Source organism: Poecilia mexicana, unplaced genomic scaffold (assembly GCF_051168715.1).
Source record: "Poecilia mexicana isolate PSO_F unplaced genomic scaffold, ASM5116871v1 scaffold_16, whole genome shotgun sequence".
Classification (NCBI taxonomy): domain Eukaryota; kingdom Metazoa; phylum Chordata; class Actinopteri; order Cyprinodontiformes; family Poeciliidae; genus Poecilia; species Poecilia mexicana.
The window spans coordinates 27,455,500-27,472,929 of NW_028263385.1; the positions used below are offsets into that span (position 1 = coordinate 27,455,500).

At 42.9% G+C, this 17,430-nt stretch overlaps 1 protein-coding gene across 5 annotated transcripts in view; it reads left to right on the forward strand.

The window, feature by feature from the left end:
* dop1a (DOP1 leucine zipper like protein A) overlaps positions 1–15,411 on the forward strand; it is a 32,306-nt gene extending 16,895 nt beyond the window's left edge. For 3 of the 5 annotated variants that reach the window (XM_088013897.1, XM_088013896.1, XM_014998009.2), the window contains exons 13-37: positions 88–327; positions 1,388–1,913; positions 2,009–2,292; positions 2,380–2,532; positions 2,639–2,739; positions 2,837–3,102; positions 3,207–5,319; positions 5,487–5,598; positions 6,062–6,244; positions 6,501–6,626; positions 6,798–6,932; positions 7,341–7,396; positions 7,478–7,582; positions 7,730–7,796; positions 8,725–8,869; positions 9,086–9,165; positions 9,619–9,728; positions 10,689–10,838; positions 11,560–11,621; positions 11,831–11,983; positions 12,648–12,784; positions 12,859–12,914; positions 13,019–13,183; positions 14,559–14,688; positions 14,796–15,411. In XM_088013897.1, coding sequence (XP_087870023.1) covers positions 88–327; positions 1,388–1,913; positions 2,009–2,292; positions 2,380–2,532; positions 2,639–2,739; positions 2,837–3,102; positions 3,207–5,319; positions 5,487–5,598; positions 6,062–6,244; positions 6,501–6,626; positions 6,798–6,932; positions 7,341–7,396; positions 7,478–7,582; positions 7,730–7,796; positions 8,725–8,869; positions 9,086–9,165; positions 9,619–9,728; positions 10,689–10,838; positions 11,560–11,621; positions 11,831–11,983; positions 12,648–12,784; positions 12,859–12,914; positions 13,019–13,183; positions 14,559–14,688; positions 14,796–15,104 — 5,964 coding nt within the window. In that variant the 3' untranslated portion in view covers positions 15,105–15,411. The remainder of the gene's footprint in view (positions 1–87; positions 328–1,387; positions 1,914–2,008; positions 2,293–2,379; positions 2,533–2,638; positions 2,740–2,836; positions 3,103–3,206; positions 5,320–5,486; positions 5,599–6,061; positions 6,245–6,500; positions 6,627–6,797; positions 6,933–7,340; positions 7,397–7,477; positions 7,583–7,729; positions 7,797–8,724; positions 8,870–9,085; positions 9,166–9,618; positions 9,729–10,688; positions 10,839–11,559; positions 11,622–11,830; positions 11,984–12,647; positions 12,785–12,858; positions 12,915–13,018; positions 13,184–14,558; positions 14,689–14,795) is intronic. The other 2 variants (XM_088013899.1, XM_088013898.1) reach the window with 2 other exon arrangements.
* Positions 15,412–17,430: the final 2,019 nt, after the last annotated feature.

Consider the following 17,430-nt stretch of genomic DNA (forward strand, 5'->3'; position numbering starts at 1 on the left):
TTTTATCTTTGTAGAAACGGTTGGTAACCGATGCACTCCACCTAGTCGAACAAACGACTTGGTCTAATTATTTGTCCATATTTCCAGGAGACGTACATAGAAATCCAGACGGAGCATCTCCCTCAGCTGCTGTTGCGGATGGTGGCAGCTCTGACCTGTCACCTCCAGGCGTTGGACCTCGGGGAGCTCACCCACTGCCTTCGCCTCTGCTCCAAGATCCTGAGCAAGGTGCAGCCTCCGTTGGTGTCCCCGCTCGCCCTGCCTGCGAGTCCGCAGCTGCCGGGCCTGGTGGCGCAGAACAAAAGCAGAGAGATGGATGTCAAACAGGTAGACTTTTTAAATTAAAATCCAATCAGTTCTCTCTTTCTGATAGTCTTTTAAAAAAGGGAAGAAGAACCTAGGTCTTACCGTTGGCATCGCATTCGGTCTCCCTTGGCCTAGTTGTGATACAAGTTATAGTCCAAAGCCCCATTAGTTTAGTCTCTGATGGTGTGTCCTGGTCCCTGATCAGGGCCTCTCGCTGCATGTTGCACACTTGGTTGGGTGGCCATTAAACTCTCCCTTGACGCAAAGCATTTGAAGCTCAAAAAAGAAACTCTGCTTAGGTTAATCATTGACCTTCTGGTTCCTTGGTTGCTGTAAGTGTTTTGCGATTCACTGAGCCGTGGCTGACGGTTCAAAGTTCCCTTCCCAGAGAAACATGGATGAGTTGAGGTACGTCCCTAAGGACTTGGAGCAGAAAGATGGAAGAGGTATACCCAGCAGCTGAGCCCTTTCATTTCCTCCCAGAGGAGTTGGACGGCTAAACTAGCTTTAGACACCTTTACCTTGTTCTGTGTTCTTTAGAGTGGAAACATCCAGTCAAAACTATGACGACCTGATCCCACCCATAACGGACTGTGGAGATAGTTTGGTTCATCTGAGTCCAAGCTGTATGCACTGCCCATTTTTGTTATGGAGCCCCAAGATAGCAGTGGCCAAAAAAGTGGAAGTTATTGTTCAAAGTAGTAAATTTTATCATTATATATTGTGATACTATTGTAACAATGATAAAAGTGATGAGAACTAATTAAACTGACTTTGTTCTGTGATATGAACAGAAGCAAGCCTTTTACATCATTAATTCAAGAATGTGAAGCTTTAGAAAAGCATGTATTGGTAAGGTAACAATGCAAACTTTACAAGGCAAAACTGCTGTATTTCATAATATAATGTCAGCAAAAGCCTATATTTGTCAAAAAATGTATTCAAATTGCATTCAAATTGAAACATGCTTTTAAAAAAGAAAGCATGGTCATTTTCTTGTCTTATAATTCTAATTTTGATTATTAGTTCAAACGTTTTGACTCTACTCCTGAGATCACACTTCCTTCTTTTTTGTCGATAGACTCCTCCCTCTGTCCCAGAGATGACCGACAGTGGGGACGTGTTCGACGATGGGGAAATCCCTACTGGCTGTCGCTCTGCAGAAAGTGGCTTCACAGACTTCATCCAATACCAAGAAGATGGTTCCGAGGACCCAGAGCGAGCTTCTCATCCCGACCCACCTCTTAGAGCAGGCAGCCGTCCCTCAGGCTCATGCCAGTCCAAGCCTTTGGACAAACCAGTCATGCAGTGTTGCCTGGAGCACTTCCAGCAGTTTCTCTCCTGTCTGATCACTTTTTATATTATTCCTGAGCACCTGGATAAAGCTGAGGGTCAGAGAGGTGAGCTCTTGCATTCGGGGCCCTTGGTTTCTGCAAATTCTCAGTCCAGTAATTATACGGAGCTGTGCTCAGGAGCTGGAGTGGGCCAGAAAGATGGTGTGGCTGCATTCACTGCTGCCTGTCAGCTCTTCTTAGAATGCTCCAGTTTCCCAGTCTACATTGCAGAGGGCAACCTCAAGTCCTCGCCTGCACAGGAAGAGCAATGTGGTACGTCTTTTTTCCAAAAAAAGATGAAACTGTTTTTATCTTCTCTACTAAACTATCCGAGATAAATAAATGCCTTGCTTCATTTATCTGTACAGACAGCGAGCAGGTTCGACTGCCAGTGTGGCTGCAGACCCTGATGGATGCCTGCTGCCTGGCTGGTGACTTCAGCCTACAGGGTGTTGCCATCTCCCTGCTTATGGACCTAATAGGCCTGACTCAGTCAGTTGCTATGGTGACAGCAGAGAGTCTGGCTTCCAGTAGCAGTATGGAGCCCGCTCAGCCAATGAGTCCCAGCCAGGGTCGAGTGGCTGTGGTCATTAGGCCTCCACTCACTCAGGGAATCCTGAAGCATATTGCGGACAAAACAAACTTCTTCAAGGTAGAGAGTGAAGAAGTTGATTTGCAGTTGGTGGGATTCTTATCAATCCTTCAGGGTTCTGATGTCTGTGTCTTGTCTTTGGCTCAGAGCGTTGCAGTGATCTTGTGGGATCAGCTGGGTGAAGGAACTCCTCAGCATCACCAGCGCAGCGTTGAGCTCTTCTATCAGCTACACAACCTGGTTCCTTCGTCCAGCACCTGTGAGGACGTCATAAGTCAGCAACTCATGCACAGAGACAAGGTCAGCAAAATGAACATGTCTGACGTCAAAAAGGGGCAAATGTATGTAGCTTTATATTTTATTAAATTAGTGGAAATAATTTCATTATCCCTGTTTTGTTTTTCAGAGAATTCGTTTGGCGGCCCATGTGAAATTCTCCGTTCTGTGGCATTTAACGCGAGACTTGAACATCACCAAGTCTTCTCCGTTCAGTCGCACATTTGACAGGTTAGTTCAATCAGTTATTTATTAAGAGTTACCAATCGTTCTTTGATTAAACTTTCTCCAAATCATCCCTCTGATTCTGACTTCTTTCCACCCTCAGGTCTCTCTTCATAATGCTCGACAGCTTAAGTTATTGGGATCCGTGTACCAGTGCGGTCGGTCGAGCTTGGTTAAATCAAGTCCTTCAGAGACATGACATTGCACGGGTTCTTGAGCCACTCCTACTTCTTCTGCTCCATCCTAAAACTCACAGGGTTTCTATTCAGAAGGTGCAAGCCCAGCGCCACTGGGCCCAGATGTTTCCTGAACCACCTGAGCAGGAACCAACAGAACCAATCTACACTAGAGACTCCGGCTTCTCAGACAGTGAGCTGTGGATGTTAACCTTTGTCAGCTATATTGAAGACTCTAACCTCTCTGGTTGGTTTCAAGCCTTTTCTGAAACATCTGTTTTCCTTTCCTGTCTTTAGACTTTCTTCAGATTCAAAGTGAAGGGGTTGGGCATGAGGACTTCAGAGGTCTGACAATAGGTGACATGGAGCCCTTTTGCCTGACGGTAAACCCCCTAAGCGACAGCTTGTCCATTCTTAGCCTGAGCAGTGAAAACTTGCATTTATCTGGTGAATATCAGACCAGGGACCAGCAGGAGGAGCAACAGAGTTCAGAATCAAGTGGTTCTCGTTCATCTACTCTGGAAAATGGTAGCTTTGAAGACCAAGAGGGGGTCAGCTGCATCGGAAATGGCTCAGATCGACCGCTTGGTTCATCGGATGAAACGTCTGACGACTCCATAGAGGAAGCCGTGTCTTGTGTCGTGAAGGACTTGATTGATAGGGTTCTGAATTTAGTCGACGAGGAATCAAATGAAACCTCATCTCCGCCTGAAAATTGGCCTCAAACTGATACCGAAAGCACTTCTTCAGATACCTCCACCGGGATCCGCCTGGACTCCTGCCCTCCTCATTGCTCCAACCACCAGAATCTGCCAGAGTTGTTGGCTGAAGGCACACTAGAGTTCCTCTCTGTTACTCCAGTGGAGGGGCTACACAAAGAGGGCATTGCCCGCCACAGTTCATCACCCTCCATCGTCACGTTGCCAGACAGCACTGATGCAGCCACTCCAGACCGCAGCCTGCAGGTGGAGGACCCTCAGGCCCGCAAACGTAGCCACAGCAGCACTCAGCTTAGCCTTAAAGGGAAGATCATGGAGAAGCTGGTGGACAAGTCTCCAGGGGCAAAGCCCAAGATCAAGAAGACTAAGAGGAAAGAGGAAGAGAAGCAGAAAAAAACTAACCAAGCTGAGAAACTGCATCCACCCAGTATTTTCTTTGGAGACAGTCTAGACCTCGAGAACTGGTACAGCTGTGGTGAAGGGGAGGTGTCGGAGATCGAGAGTGACATGGGCTCACCGAGCGGGGGCTCTTGCGGTACCGGCGCCGGGGCGAACGTCACAGGGCGCAGATCGTCCTCCGCTCTGCCTCGATTTAACATCCATCCCCTCTACCAGCACGTCCTGCTCTACCTACAGCTCTACGACTCCTCCAGGACCCTGCACGCCCTGTCGGCGATCGCAGCCATGGTGAGAGCCGCTCCGTCAGGCTTTGTAAGCGCCATCTCCACCACCAGCATCAACAACACCTACACTCCACAGCTCTCCTTGCTGCAAAACCTACTTGCTCGCCACAGAGTCTCTGTTATGGGCAAAGACTTCTATTGCCCCATCCCCCAGGACTCTCACTCCCATTCTTTCCGCAGCGCCATGTACCTGGAGATCATCATCTCCCTCTGTCTCTACTTCCTGAGAAGCTATTACTCTGCCCATGTGACATTGGGTCCTCAGGACTTGGCAGGAAACCGGGCCATGCAGCTGACCAGCGTGGAGGTCTTGACGCTGCTATTCAGCGAGCTAGCCAAAGTCACAGCTGGCTCTGCAAAGGGCTTTGCTAGCTTCATCAGTGATGTCCTCTCCAAGTGCAAAGTTCAGAAAGTCATTCTCCATTGCCTGCTTTCCTCCATATTCAGCGCCCAGAAATGGCACGACCAACGGACGGCAGGGGTCAACGTGGCCACGGTGGAGGAAGGTCTCTCGGAGGACAGCGTCATCAACATGTCGGAGGACCAGATAGACAGCTGCAGTGCCGTTCAATCCCAGCTGCTCCGGCTGCTGCAGAGTCTAGTTGTACTTGAGCACAGGGTCTTAATGCCAGCAGACGAAGGTGGAGAAGGAGGACCTGCTGCAGGAGGAGCAGGTGGAGGGCCAGGAAGTGGTGGAGTGGCAGGATTTGAGATCTTAGGCGGGGAAGTGGAGCATGTGAACCCTCAGCAGCCTATGACGTCACTGCAGTACCTCCATGGTCAGCCTATTACAGCGCAGGGCATGTTCCTGTGTGCAGTCATCAGGGCCCTGCACCAGCACCATGCCTGTAAGATGCACCCCCAGTGGATAGGGCTGATCACAGCCACCCTGCCTTACATGGGGAGGGTCCTGAGGAGGGTGGTGGCCTCAGTGACTCTGCAGCTATGCAGAAACCTGGATAACCTCCTCCAGCAGTACCGCTATGAAACCAGCATTACTGACACCAGGTAAGAACATGCAGGAAACATATTGAAATAAAATGACATAGCATGACTTGGCCAGCAGATGGCAGTCTTTACTACAGAATGAACATCATTCTGCCTTATGTTACACATTACACCTGCAGGTCAGATTGGGTTCAATTCAAACTGTGTATTATCTGACTATCCTGTAGACCCCAGTGGATGGCGCTCTGCATCCCGCCTGACCTGATTCTGACTGTGCTGGAGGGAGTCACTTCCATTATCCATTACTGTCTACTGGACCCTACTTCACAGTACCACCAGGTGAGGGCGCTGCACATCAAGCCCTGAGCATTCTGCTGCAGAAAATGAATGACATTCTTGTTTTTTATGATTTTGCTGGCACTAAGATTTGTCAGGACATATTACAAGGCCTTGAAAAAGTATTTACACCCTTTCAACTTTTCCACATTGTAGCTATATAAAAAAAATATTTGTTTATTTTGCGGGATTAATTAAGACGAAGCCGAAATAGTCGACAATTTTGAAGTGGAACAGCAAAAAACGCTTGGTTTTCAAAATGTTTTTTATATTCAGTTTTAAGTGTGGCATTCATTTGTGTTGGTAGATCACATCAAGTCTCAATAAGGAATATTGCAATTTGAGGTTCTAACCTGAAAAATGTGGCAAAGTTAAGAGTATAAAAACTTTTACAGGTAATATTTTTAGTTTTCTTTTACAAAATTTGCTACCGACCCCATAACAAGGACCTGGTTGTGATCTCCAGTTACAAGTGAGTGTTGACCAGAAGCACCTGGCCGAGGCGCGTTCAGGCATCCTGTCCATCCTCCACACCATCATGTCTTCTGTCACGTTGCTGTGGAGCGTGCTCCACCAAGCCGACAGCTCCGACAAGCCAGCTGCCGCTTCAGCCGCCGCCACCTCAAACATCAACCTGGGCTCCACCAAGGTCTGTCAGCAAATGTAGATCCATGAATTTCTGCCTGATTAAATAAACGATTTTGCAGCTGAATAAGAAAAACATTAACATTGCATTAATGTTTCCAATGAGATTTTGGAAAATTAAACTTTTCCAAGTTTATTTCTTTAATTGCTGTTTTTGCTTTTTCTAAAGAAACACAATTTGGAAAAATAAACTGAAATAATTCTATCTGTGGCATATTTAATCATGGATCTCATGTAGATTCCTTGCATCTCATTCACAGAACCTCCGTCAGCAGATCTTGGAGCTGCTGGGTCCGATCTCTATGAACCACGGCGCTCATTTCATGGCTGCAATTGCTTATGTTTGGAACGAGAGAAAACAAGTCAAGACACCAATCAGAAATAAGGTAAACGGGGAGAAAGACGGTCGAACAACGTAGAGCAGATTGAGGAAACATTTATATGAAGTAACATATAAAACACTCTAGAAAGCCAAGTTCTCCAGTAGGTTTTATTTTGAGGGAGCTCTTTAAATCTTTTTAAGGTGTTATTGTGTATTCATAATGTTCATCTTTCAGGTGATCCCCGTAGCGAGTGAGGAGCAGCTGCTGCTGGTTGAGCTCGTTCGATCGGTCAGCGCCATGCGCACCGAGACCGTTATGCAGACAGTGAAGGAGGTCCTGAAGCAGCCACCTGCCATCGCAAAAGACAAGGTTGGTTTACAACACTTGATGTTGAAGCTGACTAATAATTTTATCTGCTTTTATATAAAAATCTCACAAATTTAAATGATGATCAAATTAATTGTCATTGAAAAGTTGATGTATGATGTATGAAAATATGAAACTCTGACTCATTCATTCTTTTTGTTGTTGTTGCTGTTAATTTTGAGGATTGCAGTTTATGGATTACACCAATGAATGCCTTAGATTTCAAAAGATTTACAAGAAAAGTCTTTTTAACCAGTTAAGGCCCATAGTACTTAGTGATAATTGGGAGGCTTATAAATAATAAAAACAATTTAGAAGATGAACAGCTAACTGTTGTTCATTTTCTGTTTAAATGTACTAATAACTTGTCTGTTTTTTACTGATCTAATGTAATTTTTCACTCATCTTTAGAAGCACATCTCTTTGGAAGTCTGCATGCTGCAGTTCTTCTATTCCTATGTGCAGAGGTTAGTACATCACTTCAGAGCTGTTGGTATTGAACGATATCTGGTTAATGATTTCTATTTGTTGTCCTCCTTGTGTTCCAGGATTCCTGTTTCCAGTTTGGTTGATAGCTGGCCGTGTCTGCTGGCGCTGCTGAAGGACTCGGTCCAGTTGGGTCTGCCTGCTCCTGGGCAGTTTCTCATACTGGGGTTGGTTTCTCTACCTGATCTCTTTCTTTATGCTGTCAGAATATCCTGTCAGGTCTACGATTTTAAGAAAAAAATAATAATTTGACTGCAGGAATCCAGAGATTGTTCAGCCATCTGTTTTTTTTTATTTGTTTTTCTTTTCACCAGAGTTCTGAATGAGTTTATCTTGAAGAATCCCAACCTGGAGAGTAAGAAAGACCAGCGAGAGCTGCAGGTAATTGTAGTTTTCTTCTACTTTCACTGTTATGAGTGAAAGTAGAAGCAGAAGTTGTGGTAAATTGTTGTAAACTAGGGGCTTTAAATGTTGGGTTGCTACAAATTTACTTTAACTGTCCTAAAGAAGAGAGGTTATTTTTACTAATAAACATCTGAAAAGTGTGGCAAGCATTCACCCCTATACGACCCAATTAATGAACTAGAATATTATTGAAAAGTTCATTTATTTCAGGAACTTTTTCACAAAGTGAAACACATTATGTACATTAATTATATACAGAAGGGTGTTTGAAAGCCTTTATTTCTGTTAATTATGATTATTTTCCACTTATAACTAATTAAATCATATTTGAAATTGGAAACCAATAAGAAAACAGACACTCATCTGGACATTTATTCTAATTTATTGAATCTGGCTGTAAGTATTTTGTTGAACCGCCTTTCATTACAAATACAAATGAATACCATAATAGCTAACGGGTACAGAGCAACTATGAATATAATTTTTCAAATCTTGCCACAGACTATCTGATAGTTTGGACTTCTGGACTTTGATAAAATCCCAGTTTAATATATTGAAGTCTATGTTTTCATGGTGTGGAAAAAGTTGACCAGTTAATAATTTCACAATGCTCTCTAAGATAAATGGTGCAGGAGGAGTTCTGGTTCTCTGTGTTTATCCTAGTTTGGAGATTTTTTCTTGTTGAAATATTCACTTTTAGAACATTGATCATAAAAAGTAAAGAAACAAGCACATTGCAGTCTTATGAACTACTGAACAGATTCATCTGAAAAAAAAACAACTTTAATCCTGTATCGCCCACTCCAAGTTCTAACGCAAAGTACAGCAATGAACAAGTCGTTGTGATGATCAGACCAGGATGGTGGTGAGAATGTTTTCTTAAGAAAATCTGTTGTGTGTTCAGGACGTGACTCACAAGGTGGTGGAGGCCATCGGCACCATCGCCGGCTCCTCTTTGGAACAAACCACGTGGCTCAGGAGGAACCTGGAGGTGAAGGCCTCTCCTCAGATCGTTGTGGACGGAACCAACCTGGAGGCAGACGTAGAAGGTGCTCCGTTACCAAGTCTCGTATCTCCATTGAACTAAACCGTCGCTGCATTACTTTTTAGTATTTGCTACGACACGTAATTCAATTGAATCTGAAAACTGGACGACGAATGTAGCCGCAGCTAAACTTTCAGAGTGCTTTGGATTGCTTTAGCACGGCTGTTAGTGTCATCAGCTTTGTTAGCCGCTGCTAACGTTTGCTGTATGTGTTTTGTAGACTTAATGCTCACAGTGATGGAGGCCTCCAGCTTCACTCCATCTGTGTACAGTGTTCACGCCCTCACGCTGCTGGCCGAGGTAAACACAAGCGTCCGTGACCCGACTGCTCCCCCCGGCAAGTCGGTGGTTTTCGGACCCTGTTATTATCCACACTAGCAGTACGCTAACAAACAACATATGAGGGCCTTGAACTAGATTTTCACTCCGCTCCTCCAGACGTCAGCAGTGAACCAATAAATCGATGCTTCGGGTCGGTTCTGGCTCTGGAGGATGTGGATAGTTTGATTCATTGACAACCTTTCTTTTGCATCCTGGCTGTTTTTAGCTCAGTGTGGGTTTAATTATGAACATGTTGCCTGTGCTTCACTGATATAAAAGCTGTACATTTATGAGTTTAAGCAAGGCTCTACATCAAAAACACGCTGCTCTGCCAGATGAGATTCTTGCTCTGTGCCTCATACATCACTTCTCAGCCGCTTCGGCTCTGTAACATTATTCACTTCTGGTTTGATGTATTGACCTCTCTGTTAGGTGCTGGCTCATCTGTTGGACATGGTGTTCTACAGTGACGAGAAGGAGAAAGTCATCCCGCTGCTGGTTAACATCATGCACTACGTAGTTCCCTACCTCCGCAACCACAGGTGTGGATCAGGTTTCCTGGCTTTATTTCTTTCAGTTTTACACCTGTAAAGTGGTTTTCCCCTTGAATTAAAGCTATACATAAAACTACAAACTGGACATAAATTATGTCAAAATACAAGATTAGTAAGGGCGTTAATTTAAAGATAATATATTGCAAGAAAGTGCCAAATGGGAAAATTCTAATGGATCAATATAAAAAGAAAGTGGTTAATTTCTGTTTTTGTAAAACTTAAACTCCTAATATCAATTATTAGTTGACTTTAATATCTGCAGTGTTTTCAATGCTTGTAGCGCTGCTGCAATGTGAACGTAACTGAGAAAGATTTTACTCATTTAAAGCAGATAAAAGGAGTATAGAGTTGACATTCGTAATATATAACTGTAATATATAGCGTTATATTACAGTTTAGCATGATTAGTTCAGTTTGCATTGGTGACCGTTTACAGCTGGTTTTCCTCCATAATGTAGCTCCTTTACCTGGCCTGAGATTTCCCTTAATGACCTTAATGTCTGTCCATAGCAGACAGGCTGATGTTACTCCAAGTCAGTTTGTTCCCCAGTTAAATGAAGTTAAGATGATATGAAAATTGTATCCTGTGGCAGACAGATAAAGTAACCAAAATTGGAAATTTGCAAAATAGAGAGAGCAAAATGACCTGCAACTGTAAAAATGTACCTTAGTGTCATTTCACCCTCTGCAGAAAATAATTTTCCTTTTTATGTAAAGCTTCTTACAGATTCTGTTCTTTCTCCGACATCATTTTAAACTGAACTGATTGGAAAAAATATCACTTTTTTTGTGAACATCTCCCTTTTAACTCTTGTTCCTTCTGTAACAACTTCCACACTGAAGATTATTTTTGTACATGCAACCTGTTAGCACTTCTCTGTCTTGAGAGGAAATGCCTGTGTCAACCTACCTGAAAAGCTGTGTTTTTTTTTTTTTTATTATGTTTAGTGCTCACAACGCCCCCAGCTACCGAGCCTGCATCCAGCTGCTGAGCAGCCTGAGCGGCTACCAGTACACCCGCCGTGCCTGGAAAAAAGAAGCCTTCGACCTCTTCATGGACCACACCTTCTTCCAGATGGATGCTTCGTGTGTCAGCCAGTGAGCACAGAACCCATTTATATATGAACTAACACTCAATGAAAACACATTCCTAAAATGCAATTTTAATTAGGAGGAAGAAGATGTTAACGTAGAGTAAAAGCTTTGCATATATTCACAGCACACCTTGCTATAAGTTTAATACTTTTTCTAAAATTACAGCCTTAAATTGTCTTAAATTTTAGTGTAACTTTTAGTGTGTTTTCATTTTTGTAAAGCACTTTGTGACTTTTCATGTCTGTGAAAGGTGCTATATAAATAAAGTTTACTTACTTAAATTCATATAAAAAATGCAAGCTGGCCTTAAATACATGAAATTGTGTGGTGGTAGGAATACTTCATGTTGTATATTTTAATAGATGTAGTTTATTTTTCTTTTCTTTGTTAGACTTTCCTCTCAGGCAGAAGTCTGACTGGTGCGCAGACATCTTCATTGTGTGCATGAATTGTCCTTTAGGTCTTCAAACGTTACACAGAACCACTGAACAACTCTACCATCAAACTTAACACTTGATGTTAAGTCATTGCATTGCTGTTCTTTTGCACAGTTTTATCTGAATATGTTTTTTTTTTTCAGCAGAATTAGTTGACCTTTATTTCAGTAATCACTTATTGTTTCATTCCTAATTTCAGTGAAGATTATTCAATAACCTCTGTTTGTGAATGCATCTGAATGTTGTTCACAGGGTTTTACTTTAACATAATTTCCCTGATTTTCTAGCTGGAGAGCCATCATTGACCACCTGATGACTCATGACAAGACCACATTTAGAGACCTGATGAGTAAGTGTTACATTTACTATTTATAAATCTGTTTCTGCCATATCTGGTCACAGAAAGTTGGCTGTGAATCAAGTCGAATAATTGAACATGCAAGAAAGAAAACCCTTTATAGATTTTTCAGTTTTATTCACATTAAGTCCGAGATCCTCTGAAATACTGTTGATCTAGAAGTTGGAAATTGTAGTAAAACTGTTTGCCTGTGCTTTCAGCCCGGGTGGCAGTGGCTCAGAGCAGCTCCCTGAGTTTGTTCACCAACAGAGATGCTGAGCTGGAGCAGAGGGCCATGCTGCTCAAACGCCTGGCCTTCACCATCTACAGCAGTGAGGTGGACCAGTACCAGAAGTACCTGCCGGACATCCAAGGTGAACATAAGCAAACCTCTTACTAGAACAGAGTGTAAGGCTGTGCTTCTATTGACCATATTATTGTGCAAAATGGAATTACGGAAATAAATTTGCTTAAAGGCAATTTTGAAAAAGCTCACGTTCTTTTGATGAAAGGATATTAAACTAAGATCAGGCTTCAGCCAAATTGGTTTGATTCGTAAAACTGCAATGAAAATACTTCTTTCATATCAGCCACATGATCAACAGTCAGATGTTACTACTGGTGAAAACAAAGACAACAACAGGAAGTAGTAGGAGGAACAGGGTTTGTTTTTGGGGTATTTTTCAGACAGTGTGGCTCTCACAGCATCACAAAGTTCAGCAAAAGTTTTGATTTTGTAAAATCAGTGACCACAATTTCCCAAAAACGCTGCTTATATATGTAGCTGATCCCTAGTATAAGGGGCTTGGAAGGGTTTAAATTTGTCAAATGTGTTGATTTTTATTGACTTATCACATGAACAAGCTTATTCATGTGTGATTTTAATTGCATTTCTTATTTAATGGGAACCCAGAAATTGTCTTTTTGACATTTACATTATTGTACAGCACTACTGATGAGTCAAATTTTCCTCTGGGATTAGATTCTGTCTCATACCAAGCTGATCAAGCAGACACATGTTGTCTGTGTGCGTTTCAGAGCGTCTGGTGGAGAGCCTGCGTCTGCCTCAGGTACCCATCCTCCACGCTCAGGTGTTCCTGTTCTTCAGAGTGCTGCTGCTACGCATGTCACCTCAACACCTCACGTCACTCTGGCCCACCATGATCACTGAGCTGGTGAGCTCACAAACCGTTCTCTCCCTTTCCTTCTGTTACACAAATCAAACTTTGGCATGCGTGTGTCTTTACAGGTCCAGGTGTTTCTGCTGATGGAGCAGGAGCTAACCGCTGATGAGGACATATCAAGGTATACTTGCTCAATGGCGAGCAGAACTTTTTAAACAATGAAATGTAAAGAATTAGCGCTTAGCAGTGGTTTAGTAGCTACAAACCAACTTGCTTTGTTCCTAGGACGTCAGGACCGTCGGTTGCCGGGTTGGAGACCACCTATTCTGGAGGGAACGGCTTCTCCACGTCCTACAACAGCCAGCGCTGGCTCAACCTCTACCTCTCTGCTTGCAAGTTCCTGGATCTTGCCTTGGCGTTGCCTCCGGAGAGTCTCCCTCAGTTCCAGATGTCAGTGCAGATAAAACCTGTTGTGCTGTAGACTTCACATGTGATAAGAATGTGCCAAGGAATTGAGATAATACACCTTAATCAACTAGAGTATCAATTAAATGTTATGATCAATTCAAAAATGAGATGAAATTCAAGTATTTGTTTTATAGTTTTAATGATTGTGAATTTTCAGGGTGTTTTCACGCCTGGCAGTCTGGTAGATTCGGTTGGACTGGGGACCAAAGTTGCAACATTTTTTAAATTTTCAGCTGCTGCGGTTCGCCTTCACACTGCTCTGTGTAAAAAGAACCCTTTGAACAACCTGTTCTCCGTATCGCCTGTGGTGGTGCTGCACCAAGAACGACCTCTGAAGAAAGGTTTTGTTTACAAACTGTTACCAAAAATGTAGTGTTGTTGGATTTTAGTGATTAAATGTGATGCCACTGCATTTTTGTTTACATTTCTTAAAAAAGCAAGTTGCGCTCAGTGTCTTCTTCAGATCTTTTCGTATTGTTGTCATGGTACAGCGCCACCACAGGCGAAGGGGTGAACAGGTTTCTCAAAGGGTTAGGTTGGTTTGACACACTGCGGTGTGAAAGTGAACCACACCGGCTAAAAATGCAAGAATTGTTGCATTTTTGGTCTACTGGACTATAAAGGTGAAAACACCCTGAGGTTTGGTCATCAAATGTTACCAAAAAAAGAAACATTTGAAGTAGATTTTCATCTAAATATATTTGAATTAAAATTACTGAAATAAATTAAGATTTTGATGATATTCGTATCTATTGAGTTCCACCTGTATATGTTAAACAGTGTGTCCATGCATCATTGAATTCATGCATCTAAATTGAAGACCTTAAATTAATTTAAAACAAGGAGGTTGGCCTTTAAATACCTTAGTCACAAGTCTTGGCAAGACTATATACATTCTATATGTATTTTCTCACAGCTTAAATGGTAAATGGACTGAACTTGTATAGCGCTTTTCCAATCATTTCGACCACTCAAAGCACTTTACACTAGAGTCACATTCACCCATTCACACTCAAACTGATACACAGTTAGGGTTAAGTGCCTTGCCCAAAGGCACATCGACATGGGGCAGGAGGAAGTTGGAATTGAACCTACAACCTTCCTATAACAAGACAACTACTCTTCCCACAGAGCCACGGTCGCCTTACCCTTGCTAACTAGCTAGGTAGCTTTTTTTATGTCTATGAGGGAGAAATACAAGTTGGATGGACAAAGTTTATATATTTTTGTGTTGTTACGGGTCCGAAATTTCATTTAAATGGTCTTTAAGTCTGTAAAACCTGCAGAAACTGTGGTTAAAGTTAGAACTGTGGTCCTGTTGAAACCTCCTCTGAAGCTGTGCACCACTTCATTGCAGGTACCGCTGGGCCTTCATCCCAGAGGCTTCAGACGATTCAGGGTTGGAGGTGAGACGCCAGGGGACCCATCAGAGGGAGTTCAAGCCCTACGTGGTCCGTCTGGTGAAGCTGCTGAGAAAACGAGCCAAGGTGTCTCCTCCTCCTTGATTTAAAAAAACAAAACCTTAAAAAAAACTAGGGTTGTGTGGCAGGAGGAATGCAGTTATAAATGTAAATTGTTTTTCTGCGTACCATAGAAAAACCCAGAGGAGGACTGTTCCACTAAAACCCTGCTGTGGGAGCCGGGCCACCTGATGCTGACCCTCTACGTCATCCGCAGCATGGAGCAGCTGCTGCCCTTCTTCAACCTGCTCAGCCAGGTCTTCAACAGCAAGGCGAGCTGCCGATCGGGGCCCGTCTACACCCACAATCCCGCGGATTCCTCCTTCCCCGGCAGCAAGGAGGGCCACAAGCTGGAGAGCCAGAAGGTGTTCTGGAGCCGAGCCCGACAGAACATCGAGGAGATGGTGGAGAAGGACTTTCTAGAGGGTCTTATCAAGACATGAGAGACCCTCCCAGCGAGGGAGGAACTGGGCATTAACATATTACTGAACACTAGTGAACAAACTTTAACTTGTACATTCATGAATGATAACAATATGGGGATATGAGCTGGGGAGGGCGGGGGGAAGACTGTACAGTTTTTCTATTTATGATTCTTGAGCTACTGTATTTAATTTTAATTGTGTATATAAGGAGCAACTTTTGACGAGTTTTAACATTTCATGAGTCGTTTAGAAGACACTCAAAATGCTCTGTCATTCCATCTAAGGTGACTTAATAAAAAAAGGTTTCTAATGACAGCCAGATAAACGACTCGCTCTCTTCAAAACCTTTTTAAAGCTCGTCTAGAAAAAAGTTTTGAAGGAATTCATGCCAATAATGAATCTATATTGATTTTCTAATGTAGGATTTTAAGAAACAATAGAAGTGTGATGTTTGGGGTACAGCTGATCTTTTAGTATGTGAATTTAAACTCAATATCTGAACCGTCTACATTTAATATTTTCTCAATCAAGTTAATTTGTATAGAACAAGGCAGTACAAAGTGCTTTACATCACAAAAATACAAAGTCAAAACACAGTCAACAATCGAAACATTACATTTTGTCAAGTGTCGCCATTACACACTTTAAAACTTCAAACTTGAATTAAAAATGAAAAAGGAGTTTTCTTGTTCTGAGAGACAATCGTGCTCATATTTTGCGAGTCTGAGATGGTGCTTTGACATTAGAAAAGTGGATTCATTACTTGTTTTTTCATTCGATGTTTATTCTGCAGCTGCTGTCTAGTTTACCCTTAATGAGTATGTTGGTCATTAAGGGTGTGTTACTCTTTCCCCTTAAACTTTTCCACATTTTTTCAAATTACAACCACATAATATCAAGAGTTTATAAACTTCCATATGACAGGCCCAACATAGTAATGTGTCTAAAAAAATTTGATATATTTCATGAAAGTGCAAAATTTCTTCCCAGTCATTTCAGTCATTTTATCAACCTTCAGTAAAACACTTTGAGCTTTTATCTTGTTGCAGTTTTAATGATTATAGACCAATGAAAAATTAGTGTTTTGAGTAAAACTTTGAGGCTACTGAAAAGTATTTACATTTCTGTGCACTCGATACAAGGTTGGGCCTCCTCTTGAGTGAGTTACGGCATTAATGCACCGTGGCATAAGAGGAGATCAGCCTGTGGATCGCTTTGCCGGCTGCCTTCTGGTCATCTGCCTTGTTGGATCAGTGGTCTCATCTTCCTCTTGACAACAGCCCATAGACTTCTATGGGGCTAAAGGTCAGGGGAGTCTGCTGGCCAGTAAGGAACAGTCACACCAGGGTCATTTAACCAGCTTTTGGTAGGTCTAGATTCTATTTCTTTGCATGTATAGGAAAACTGAGCTGAATACAATTGTACACACATTACCATTTTTAAAAATAACTTTTTCCTTCCACAACACAAGGTGTTTGTCTTTTTTTAATTTTTTTATCCAATATTCCCTGAAGTTTGTGATTATAACATGATAAAACATGTAGAAATCAGATCTGCGGGTGTACTCGCTATCTAACAGGAGAAATCAGCACCATGGACAGAGACTAAACCCGCCTTTCTTCTTCACCTCCTGCTCTGCTCATCATTCATCTATTTGTTTTACACAAATGGAGAACCGACAGGACCAGAGAACATGGTGAAGTCTTGCTGCATGCAGCTTCGAGCTCCATATGACCTTCACAGAAAGCATCACGCTCGGCCGTTTAGACAACCCTCCCCCTCCTCCCATCTGCCCCCTTCTCGTGTCTTTACGCCTTCTCCGGGTCTCGCGATAACAGAGGAAGCAGCGCGGCTGGCAACGCAGCGTCACTCGTCTCGAAGTAAGGTGGGGGAGCGGATGAGTTATTAAATAAATAAATTAAAAGGGAAAAAAAATAAGAGCATGTGAATTCACAGAAAAAAATCGCGATCCGAACCTGCCGGGCTCTGGCGCTTAACTTCTGTATCACAGGCCGCAACGGAGTTGCGTTGGATGGTAGAGGGGAATGATGATGGTGATGATGCTTCCCTGTATGCCCCGCTGATACACAGGGACGGTAGGACCGCGGCGGCTGCTGCTGCTGCTGGTGAGGATTATCCAGGAGGAGGAAGGAAGACAGGGAGGAGGGGGAGGCAGCGACCAGCATCATCCGGTAGGCTGCATTCAGATCACCGATCTGAAATAAAATTATAATAACAACAAACCAACCCCCTCGTGGGTTTGGATTGGATTTTCCCCTTCCCCCCCCCCCCCCCTTTTTTTTTTTTTTTTTTTTTTGTTTTGCTGCCGAATGTTGGATACCGG